The sequence below is a fragment of the Lactuca sativa genome, chromosome 4 (genome assembly GCF_002870075.4).
Source record: "Lactuca sativa cultivar Salinas chromosome 4, Lsat_Salinas_v11, whole genome shotgun sequence".
In the NCBI taxonomy this organism is placed as follows: Eukaryota; Viridiplantae; Streptophyta; class Magnoliopsida; order Asterales; family Asteraceae; genus Lactuca; species Lactuca sativa.
In genome coordinates, this window is record NC_056626.2 from 323,880,741 (window position 1) to 323,892,884 (window position 12,144).

Genomic DNA, 12,144 nt, shown 5'->3' on the forward strand with positions numbered 1-12,144 from the left:
TCTAAAAATGGAAGAATCGGCTGCTTAATTGTAAGTTTGATTTGATCGTTTTCGAGGTGCTCGTGGCTTTCGAGTGGAAATTGCAATCGGGAAATTGCTTGATTTGTATAAGTTTGAAGATGGAGACGACGGATTCAAAATTGCTTTACTAAGGAAGATGATTAAAATGTTAGACTTCGGTCCCCAAAGTTTCAGAAATGTGACAATTTTGGTCGTATAATTTAAACCATAGCTGGTAAGGGATCAACTACGAATGGAATTTAAATCATAGGGGCCATTTGTGTAATTTAGATAACTAGTTAACAGATGAATGGTTAAAAACTAACAATAATGACCTAATTGAAATGTACAGTAAAAATTAGATAAATCACATAAGTTCATTGTACTACAGTGACATTATCCATAATAATAATAATAATAATAATAATAATAATAATATATTTGCTTATTTTTAAATGACAAAAAAATAATGTAGTTGCGTCTGGGCTTGTTGGCTTTTTGTTTATTTCCAAAGGCTTGGCTAATGCACCCAATAAAATTACATAACATGTTTACATTATTTGTCAAAAAAAGAATTACGGGAACTTATGATAGGGTTTGCAACCGCAAGGTCAAAAAATGGACTAGACTGGCGATTTTAGGAGTTGGGGGTGTAGCTTGGTGTGTAAAAAAAACCCAAATAATATATGCACATTAAAAAAGAAAAAAAGAAATAATTATTGATTATAATTTTGGATAAATTTTTTTCGAAAAACAATGTACCATTAATATCTAAAAAGTAATTGACTTTGACTATAGTGTATATGGGGTGTATTTTGATAAAGACAAATATTTTTTAATAAATTGTCATCTGTAATACTCTCCACGACCAAGGGTCGTGGAAAGCTTCCAAGTTAGCCACCATGAACAACCACGAACCACTCAAACAAGCGATATACTCTCCACCAAAAGAAGAGAGAGAAGAAGAAGAAGATGATGATTCGGTGTTCTCCTTTCTTCTCCCCACCACAACCGACAACAACCACGAAGGACCACGGTGTATAGGGGTGGTGTTCACCTTCATGGTGGGTGCCACCTAGCCAACCACAATTGTCCGTGAAGGGTATTTTGGATGATCTAACTCTCTAAGTTGCAAAGTAGTTCTTTAATAATTAATTTACGTATTTTATCTAATACTATTATCGTTGTAAGTTTATATATAATATTTATTTCATTCTTTTCAAGTGTTTTAGTTTCGAAATTTCAATTAGAGTACAAGATTGTATCCGTGTAGTTTTATTGACGTTATTTGATCGAGATGCTAATAAACTTCTACAAAATAATGCAAAAGCTTTGCTTGAAAATTTTAGGGGGTGTTTGGATTAACTTATTAGCTTATTGTTTATAGTTTATTTGTGGTGGGAATAAATAATAAACAATAAGCATGGGGAGAGATGCTTATTAAAATTAGCTTATTTAGCTTAATAAGCTGGATTTTATCCAAACACTCAAAGTTAGCTTATTGTGGGAACAAACAATAAACACTTTTTTTTTTCCTATCCAAACACCCCCTTAATCAGGTTTACTTATTTTAATTGAAAGTTACAGTAATTGTGTTATTTTGAATTCTATATTTATTACAAGCCGGTTATACGGACATTTATCTTGCCGAATTGAACGAGCTGTTTGAGAAGAAGTTTACTTTTAAAATTCTAGTATCTAAATTTAATTTGGAAAAAAAAATAAGTTCAAGGTTATGCAATATCAAAGTTAACTATAAACTATGATTATAAAATCGACAAGATATTACTATGCACTTAATTACCCGTTCCTTGTGAAAGAATAGGTTAAAACACAAAATGTGTAGCAATGTATACTCTATGAAATATAATAAAGAAAAACTTATAAACCAACCATTTATTGAAAAATCTAAGTCAGGTTACATTAGCATACTCGAGAGTTTTAATCATTCAATCAAAATCACCACCCAACTCTATATATCGGACGATAACCATAATCATCCAACAATGGTGGTGGAGGATACACCGTGTGGTAAGACCGCCTGTTATGTGGCAGAAATAATGGTGGTGATGGTGGTGGAGGATACACCATGTGATAAGACCGCCTGTTATGTGGCTGAAATAATGGTGGTGATGGTGGTGGAGGATACACAGTGTGATAAGACCGCCTGTTATGTGGCTGAAATAATGGTGGTGGAGGATACACCGTGTGATAATACCGCCTGTTATGTGGTTGAAATAATGGTGGTCGTGGTAGATTGTCAGCTGAAGATGATGTGAATATTCGTTTGTCAACATGAGTCTTACAAAAAATATCACGACATACATTTTTATCAACTTCTGTCTTCACGTAAACTTCTGATTTATGTGTACTAACACCTTTTCTGTTACGTTTCTTCTCTTTTACGTACTTTTTACGAGACTTCGGCTTTTCATCCTTTGTAAATGTGTTTACAAATTCATTAAAGAATTTTATAAAACGTCCGTCAGAACACCTGAATGTAATACGAAATGTACGATTCTTCTATAAAATAATAAAAGAATAACACATTAGATCATATATAAAACGAAATATTAACTAAGAAGATATAATTTTTTTATTTTTGGAGCGAAAAGATTGTGAGGTATATACCTGTTTAGCTGAAGCCTCCGCCATTGACATCTTGAGATCTTCTTCTTCTTCTTGATTTCTGTTATGGTGGTAGATACAAAGAGAAGTGATATATTTATAGAAGAAGGTTGAAGAATAAGTTTAAATCGCTAAGTTTATTTGAGATTTTGTTTTTAAAGCAAAGATATTTAATTACAATACGGAAGAATAAGTGCATATATTTATCATCTTTAGTTTATATGGGAAATATTTCAAAATTTTATTTTTATTTGATAGTAAATGCAACATTGTTTCGTTATTTTTCTAAGACTTAAATCTGATTTACTAGGATGCATTAGAAATGGATTTGAGCTTTAAATTTAACACTTTTAGTATAAATATTTTTTACTCGTTAGGCTATTAATATGTGTAATTCAACTTAATTAAATGGTCATAATGCTTGGCTTAATAGGCATTCAAAGTTAGGGAAACTACATTAAAAATGTTACCTTTTACACGTTTTAGGGGGTTATTAACTTAATTCGTTAAACTCCTTATGACTTTAAAATAACAGAAAAAAGGTCCTTCATATGGTGGTGGTGTGGTGGTCAACGGTGGTCAAACCACCATAAACGAAAGTAGGTTGCTAGTTTTTGGTTTAACATACAACGGAGTATTATTTTTTTATACAATTTCTTTTTGGCTTGAGACTTGCAATGACGACCAACCCACAACCACTCACTTATGGTGGTTTGTGGTGGCAGGTGGCGTCACCCACTGGCGGCAGGAGGCTGCCAGTGGTGGTTCTAAGGGTGGCAACCCTCAATTCTTCCCAAAAATACTAGGAACACAAAGGCAGTAGGCTGGGCTCACCACCACGTACATGCACACATAACACAGCCACCTTACGGTGGTGTGTGGCGGTAGAAAATCACGCCACCAGCCTAGGCTGCCGGCCATGGTGGTGGTTCTCGGGGAAAAGAAACGGAATAGGATAGAAGGATGAGGATGAGGATATCACCTAGGTACCACCCTCTCCGAAACCTCCTCTCTCACGTCTCGACTCCGGCACCCTCCTCCGACGATGGCAGTAAAAACGACTCCCACTCGTTTACTTCTTTCTTCGATTTTGGCCGCCAACAAAACGGATAGTTAGGGTTCGATGGGAGATGGTATACGATCAAGATAGAGGAGTTCGGCCCCAAGAAACGAGCCCAAAACAGACCTCCCGTCGATGCTACGGCTTTATATGACAATTTCGTTTTGGACCCCACACTATCCCATAATGACGATTCCTACCCTTAATATGAAATTCTTAACAAAGGTAGCTTTGGTTCTTGACACTTTTAGCCCCTAATTCTTCATTATCTTTCGTTATTGATTCTTGGATTTATTTCATCTTATTTATTATTATTATTAATTTATTATTTAACCACTTAATATATAATATATATATCGGATCCTTTTTATTTGTTTTGATCACCGATAAAATTCATTAGAATTCTTATCCTTAATTATATAATTATTTATTTAAATAACACTCAGATTCCTTAATCACTAATCATAAAAAAATAGGCATTACAACACCAATACCAAAAGCAAGAATTCTCTATTTGATCATTATATATAAGCAACACAAATCAAATGTAATCAATGTTAAAATACATTAAATAACACCAAAGCCTATAAAATCTATAAGAAACAAAGGGGTAATTATCACTCCTATTAATTTTTAGACCGAATTCTACCTAATAATCCCCATCATCAATCAATTAAGGCAGTGTTTGGATGTACGTTTTAAGAATGATTGTTGCACTATGAAGAAACATAATTAAAATTGGAGAAGTAGATTATTGTGGATGGTTAACTATTTTAAACCATCTTAAATTATTTGAAGCGTTATCACATTGATCTACTATGCATTCATGATTCATGTGTTAACAATGAAACACACTGAAGAGTTAAGCTTGAAAGTTGATGAATGGACATCAAAAAAATGAAAAAGAGAATATAAAACAAATAAAACAAAACATGAGTACATTGAATTTCAAGAACTCACCAAGATGAGCAAAGACGTAAAACAGCATTAGCAATGCGAGTAGGATACGATTGAATATCACATCGTTTATATAATGTAAATTACTTACGTAATCTATTTTGTTGCTCAGATTTTGGGATATTAAGCATCTAATAAAAATTCCGATGATTTGATTACTTATATATAGTGGCTCGTTATAAGTTAGATTCACATATCAATTCCTTCTAATATTTATGGATTACGTATGAATTTAAGATAATTGGGTGAAATGATTTCTGATTTTTCGGTCTTAATTGGTAATTGAATTGACAGCCTTAGTTAGTCCATGTCAAAATCAAAGGGAACTAACTTATTTGTATATAACAATTTTTTTATACATAACACTAGGTGTGAGACCCGTGTATTACACGGGTTTATAAAAAAAATTTAATATAAAATTATAAGCATTACATATTTTTTAAAGTAATAATTTTACATAAATACAAAGAATATAATAAATAAAGTAAAATAATAAAGGTTGTAAAGCATTTATTATGAAATTTAATAGAATGATCTACTTTACATATATAAATCTCATTAAAATGTGGATTTTAAAATTAAGAAAAATGAAACATTTAAGAAAATGACAAGTGGAAAAAAAAATAATTCAAAAACTCTTAGAAAATGACATGTATCAAATTTAATGAGAACAAGACATTTGGCAAAATTGATTTTCATTTATTAGGTTAGATTAAAGTATTGTATCGTATAATTATATAAAACATAATTTGTTTTGTATGTAAAAAAATGTTGTGTACGAATCACTTCCCAAAATCAAAGCAATCCCCGTTTTCTAATAAAAAGATGGTGAACATTGCAAATCAAAGTTGAAAAAATCCTTTTTTTTTTGGATTTCGTGGTGACGAATGATGATGGGTAGGGTTCTTTATTAATTGAATAAAACTGAATTGTCCAATTGGATAATTTGGATGACTATTTGCTTCGGATATTCAGTTTTTTTGATTTGTTTTTTATAGTACCGAATTATTACTTTGGATTTCGGATTCGTTTTGGTTTATAAAATAAAAACCAAATAGTCTAAAAAACTGAATAACAATTTATTCTTTATTATTATTATTATTATTATTATTACTATTTTATATATATATATATATATATATATATATATATATATATATATATATATATATATATTGTTATTATTGTTATTTTCAAATAAATTTAAAAAGTTTCACTAAATAAAAAAACCTTAATATGATATTTCTTTCAAAAAAATTTATCTATAGAATATTAACTTTTAATGTATTCTTTTAATAGTTTTAATAGTTGTTTATAAACTTTAAACCACAACTAAGATGTTTGTTTGTTTCTTTATAGAGTTGGGTAATATTCTCATTATATGTAGTTTAAAAAAATATTCAAATTTTTAAACACCGAATTATAAAAATTGATCCAACCAAATTGTAATTTTGATTGGATCAGATCGGATTTGAATTTAGTTTAGAATATTTAGATTTATGCTTTAAAAACCGAAATCAATTTGTATTCACTTGATTGAATCAGATCGGATTAATCCATCTACATGAACACCCCTAGTGATGGGCAATGGTGATGGAGAAAGGTGATGATTGGTGGTTGCGAATGTTGTTTAAATTGGTCAAGGTGTTGCTCAATTTTAACAATTTAAATAGTTTCTTATCTGTTTATGACATTAGCTCTCCAGTTTACCTATTAAACAGATTATAGAAGGTCATGAATACGTTTTGACATGAACTCATTTTTTTATAACCATTTTCACTTCACTTTACTGATGTCATTTGAACAGTTTAAATGGTTCATCAAAAATATAAAATTAACATTTTAGGTGTACTTTCTTGATTGCCCCTAAAACACATTTGAACGTATATATCTATCATTATCACTAATAGCATCTCCAATGGTTAATGTATGTTATGGTTTAAAGTTATTGTCACATCATCATACTTTTAATTTTGACCTATAAATAAATGACATCTTCAATAGTTAAGCTCATCTATCTAAAATATTTTATAAACCTCTCGTTTAATTAATCATTTTTTAAGCAAAAATCATATCTTAATATGAAAATACAAATTAAAATATATCATGTTTTTATTTGTATAAATAAAATATGAAAAATTGTTATGTTTTAGTTATAAAAACAAAATAAAACATTGAAAATATTCAAAAATATTCCGATTTTTGAAAACCGAATTATAAAAATTAATCCAACATAATTGTAATTTGATTGGATCGGATCAGATTTGAATTTAGTTTGGACTATTTAGATTTATGTTTTAAAAACCGAAACCAATTTGAATTCACTTGATTGGATCAGATCAGATTGATCCATCCAAATGAACACCCCTAATGATGGGTAGTGGTGGTGGTGAAAGGTGATGATTGGTGGTTATGAATGTTATTTAAATTGGTCATGGTGTTGTTCAATTCTAGAAATTTAAATAGTTTCTTATCTGTTTATGACATTAGCTCTTCAGTTTATCTATTAAACATATTATAAAAGGTAGTCAATGCGTTTTGATAGGAACTCATTTTCTATAACAATTTTCACTTCACTTCACTGGTGCCATTTGGACAGTTTAAATATTTCATCAAAAATATAAAATTAACCTTGTAGGTGTTTTCACTTTTATAAAATATCAATAAAATGAGAAATCACATTATGATTGATAACAATTAGTCATTAGACTTTTTTATAATTTCTTGATTGCCCCTGAAACGCATTTTAACATAAATATATATCACTATCACTAAAAGCATCTCCAATAGTTAAGATATGCTATGGTTTAAAGTTTTTGTCACATCATCATACTTTTAATTTTGACCTATAAATAAATGATATCTTCAATGGTTAAGCTCATCTATCTAAAATATTTTATAAACCTCTTATTTAATTAATCATTTTTTAAGCACAAATCATATCTTAATATGAAAATATAAAATACTAGTATATCATGTTTTTATTTATATACATAAAATATGAAAATTTGTTATGTTTTAGTTATAAAAATAAAATAAAAACATTAAATATTATCTAATAATTATAAAACGAAATATGTTTAAAGTAGAAGAGGGTTAATTGTACAAACATAATAGTATATTGACCACTCAATATACATCGAGTGGTAAAAAAAACAAAAAGTTGTTTACTCCATTGGTTTTGAGTGGTTAATATAAAAAGTTAATAGAAATAAGCTTTTAAAAACCTCCCACTAAACATCTCCAATGGTTAACGTACAGTATCACTTCAAATTATTGCAGCCTCATCATTCCATTAGCTTTAACCTATAATTAAATGATCACTCCAATGATTTACCTTTTCCAATAGTTTTTTCTTTAATTTTACATAATCTATCCTTATCTAATTAAAATGGTCTATAAAATCTCCTCCATTTAATTAATTGTTTTTTAAACACACCTTATATTTTATAGACTTTGAATGCCACAAACGAACGTATATACTGGGTTTTTATTTTATAAATGTAAAATACAAAAAAAAAAAGCTAATACGTCATAGTTATAAAAAAATGATAATATTATATAATCATTATAAATTTATATTTCTTATGTAATATGTCATTATATATTTGATAGAAATAATTAATTAGTAAATAAATTAAAATTATTTTAAACTAGAATATAATTAAAGGGTAAAAAAATATGATAAGGGTTAAATATATTACAGATGAAAGAATATTAACTACTCAATATTTATTGAGTGACAATATAAAAAAACAAAAAAGCACTTAGCTCCAATGATAGTAAATGATAAAAAAAACATAAAGCAAATAGTAATAAAGATAGTTTGGAGCATCTTTAAAGCTTATTACTATTGACTTTTTATAAATGAGCATTTATTTCTATTGGAGCATGCTATTTTTTTGCTTATTTTTATTCATCACTCATTATATATTGAGTGGTCAATATAGTTTAACCTCTTGTATATTTTACCCCCTTATATTCTATTAATATTTTAATTTACTCTTTATTATATTTTAGTTTTCAATTTATTTATTTATTTAGTAGTTAATTTGATTTGTCACTTTATATAATTTATATGTGAAATATTTTGTGACATTTTATGAACTTTTAGAGGTATTATAAAAATACGTTTAATAAAATGTGTGTTTAAAAATGACTAACTAAATGGAAAGGGTTGGCTAAAAAGCTAAAAAGGTTAACCATTTATTTAGAGGTTAAAGTTAATAGAATAATGAGGTGACATTAATTTTAAGCTATGACATACCTCAATCATTGGAGATACTTTAGTTATCGAGGAAATAAGCTTCCATTTTGCAATAATAGTTTAGTTATCGAGGAAATCTTGAAAATAGTTTTCTTATTGCGGAAATATATTTGTAACATAAATATAAATATAGTATACGACTTCATTTTCTCTTTTTACAAAATTGGTCCTTATCTTTCTCTCTCTCTCTCTCTCTCTGTATATGCTTTTCACAAACAAATAATGTTTCTTGGTTTCCAATGATCATAATAACTTACACACTTTCAACCTCAATAACATCCAACTAAATCTCATTCTCATTATATTAATTATTTTCATATATTTATTAGTTCAAACTAATATTTCTCCAACCAAAATATATTCTCTTAGTGTACACAATACATACTCAATTCCAAGGATAAACCATTCAAAACATCATTTACACAACATTTACGCAAATATTATATATAAAAATGGTAAGTAGCAAGAAATAGCAACAAACTTTATTCTTTTTACTAATATAGGCAACATTCTTTACTTTTTTCCCATAATAGCAATCTACTTTCATTTCCTAACCCATAAGGGCCATAACAACATATATTAATGTTTTTTTTATTTTTTTAATTTTTTTTACTGATAATAACAATATACAACACATAATAGCAAATATATTGGTAACGTAATGTAAGTATGTTATTAAAAAAAGGTTGTGAATATCGGTAATGAGAGTAAATTATGTTACAATTATAAAAAAAAAAAGTCAATTTTTTTATCATATGTAAACCAAATCAAACTAAAGTCATTATTTAAGACAATATTTGAACAACAAATTGATAAGATACTTGGTTTGTTGTATTGAAGAGTTAGATATATAAACCGTTTAAGAAACATAATTCATTCAAATCCTTACAATTTTTTGAGCAAACAAACAAGAAAATTTGCTCTTTTTTATACAAATATGAGACTTGCGAGTTGCACATTGTTTGTTCTCCATTTTTTTAATGCTTAAATAAAAAGCAATTTCATTTTCTTTTTTTAAACTTTATCATCATGGAACCACCATCTAGTCTCTTTAGGAGATCTACCATTTCTACAGTTCTTCACATAGCGATCATTATCTTCAGGGCGTTCCTGCAACCACAAGGGTAAAATGGTCATTTACTCACGTTAAACAAACTTTGTGTATACATCGTATAATGTAATTTGAAAGAATGACTTAGGATTTCCCCATATTGCATTGGGGTGTGTGCTAACTGGGTTTGTTTGTAAATTTTTTAAATAGAAGGGTAAAATGGTCATTTACTCACAATCAGAGAGTTTATACGAAAAAAAAAAAAAAAAAAAAAAGAAACAAACAAACTTTGTGTGTAGATACAAAAGCATAATTTGAAAATTCGGTGTTTGTTTCTTTTCAAATGGGATGTGATAATTGGGTATGTTTGTATTTGTTTTTGAATAGAAAGGGTAAAATGGTCATTTACTCACATTCAAATAGTTCATTCGGAAAACAAAAGAAAGAGGCTTTTAGTACAATTCACTATAGCATATCATATTTCTATTTCAAGATGTTCAAGGAAATTGTAATATTTCCTTATTTAGCAAGTTTTAAAATCAAATCTATTTATACATTACAACATAATATTGTCATGAAGGGTTTTTTGGACTTTTGTCTTTTTAGCATTAAATGAAAAACAAAAATCTTCCAATTACATCATTTTACTTTAGAAAATCCACCCAATTAAGTAGATTTTCAAAGTACAACATCTTAATATGAAAAATAAAAATTGAAAGTAGAAAAAAAAATGAAAGTAACATGAAATAAATTATAATAAATAAATAAATAAATGTTAAGAGAGAATAAAACCTTGGCTGGTGAACTTGATAGCATGGAGAGAATGCTGATGCAGATAGAACCAACAGTCATGGCTGGTGACCATGAATCATATAGAATATCTACAAAACAAATAAACCGATAAAAAATATTTATAATTCAAAAATAAAAATATAAACTTTTCAAGAATATAGAAAAAGAAGAGCTTATGAAAGTTTACATACCTAAACAAATATGGCCATTGCTGTAGATGTGAGGATGAAGAGGAGCAGGATGCAAAAATATCACCTGAGTCATTTCATCGAACAGATTGTAAGCAAGAATTGAAAAGGCATGATGAATTGATGATAAAGATACTTAGAATATAGAAATTGAATTCATTGTTTAATGTTTATCCACCTGAGGTGCTTCCATGGGATAATTCTCGGGAAAATCAACTTGGAGTTGGTATTTTTCATTAGCATAGATAGTTCCTTGAGCTCCGTACACTTCAATCACCCACCTGTAAACAACGAATGTAACAAAAACATCATGATTCATTCAGAATTTTCACGAATTGTATGAGGCGTCATAAGATTTGGAGTATCTGAATTTCAGAAAACCCTAGATTGGAAAGGACTGAAGTGATTTAATCTCAGAAGAGGGAGATCAGTATTCTCTTTGATCTCGTTTTGAGAAATTCTAATTGGGGAAAACGGTGAAATTGGAAATAGATAGAACGAAATAAACAGAATTTGAGAATGAAAATTTGAGAAACCGTTGAAGATTGTCGGTGACTTTGTGTGTAAATCCAGAGGGAGGATTGATCTGCCACTCCGTCAGCTCCTTTTGAAGTCTGTTGGTAGCAATTTTGCTTAGAACCTAATCAATCGACATCAAACTACTCAAAAGATGATGATAATCAACAGATATACACGCAATCAATCGAAATCGAAGTGTTCGAAAAATTAATCAAGGCGTATAGACAAAGGTATATGTATGTATACATACGAATAGTAATAGAGATGTATACATAGAGAGGGAGGAGGAGATACCTTGCGAGAAGAAACGGAGGAACCGGTCATAGCGGCGGAGAATGGCGGAGATATGGGAAAGGGCACACTGCCTTTGTAGGTGTAGACCGGAGGAATCCAACATGCTTTTTCCTTTTATCTATTTTATACCGTATATTTTATATTTTATGTATATTTTATTTTATTTTATTACTATAGCTCAACAATGGTTAGTATATTGGTTTAAAAGGTTATTCATCACTATTTTTAGCATTTTAAGAACATGAAGTTATGTTTTACCTTCTTAAAAGGTATCTTTACCTATATTAGGAGGTAACCCCGCCTCGTGATATGCCAACTAAACTTGTAAGTCAACACAGACTTGTTACTGAGTCCACTCGGTGCCAGATCAGCATGGATTAATTAGGGA

The 12,144-nt window shown here is 29.0% G+C and overlaps 1 protein-coding gene across 1 annotated transcript; it reads right to left on the reverse strand.

Moving 5' to 3' along the window:
- Positions 1-9,721: 9,721 nt before the first annotated feature.
- On the reverse strand, positions 9,722-11,865 carry LOC111913121 (probable ubiquitin-conjugating enzyme E2 16). The gene is made up of 6 exons (XM_023908849.2): positions 11,757-11,865; positions 11,480-11,583; positions 11,122-11,224; positions 10,947-11,010; positions 10,756-10,844; positions 9,722-10,022 (listed from the first exon to the last, which is right to left on the reverse strand). Exons 1-6 carry the CDS (start codon positions 11,784-11,786, stop codon positions 9,927-9,929), a joined length of 486 nt encoding a protein of 161 aa, XP_023764617.1. The 5' UTR covers positions 11,787-11,865; the 3' UTR covers positions 9,722-9,926.
- Positions 11,866-12,144: the final 279 nt, after the last annotated feature.

What these genes read in the sequence shown, in the direction of transcription:
- LOC111913121 (XM_023908849.2), bottom strand. Translation starts at nt 11,786, where the DNA reads ATGACCGGTTCCTCCGTTTCTTCTCGCAAG. An exon ending in CAATGGCCATATTTGTTTAG is followed by an intron (nt 10,845 to 10,946) that starts GTATGTAAACTT and finishes TTTGTTTTGTAG; the next exon opens with ATATTCTATATGATTCATGG. An exon ending in TATCAAGTTCACCAGCCAAG is followed by an intron (nt 10,023 to 10,755) that starts GTTTTATTCTCT and finishes TTGTGGTTGCAG; the next exon opens with GAACGCCCTGAAGATAATGA.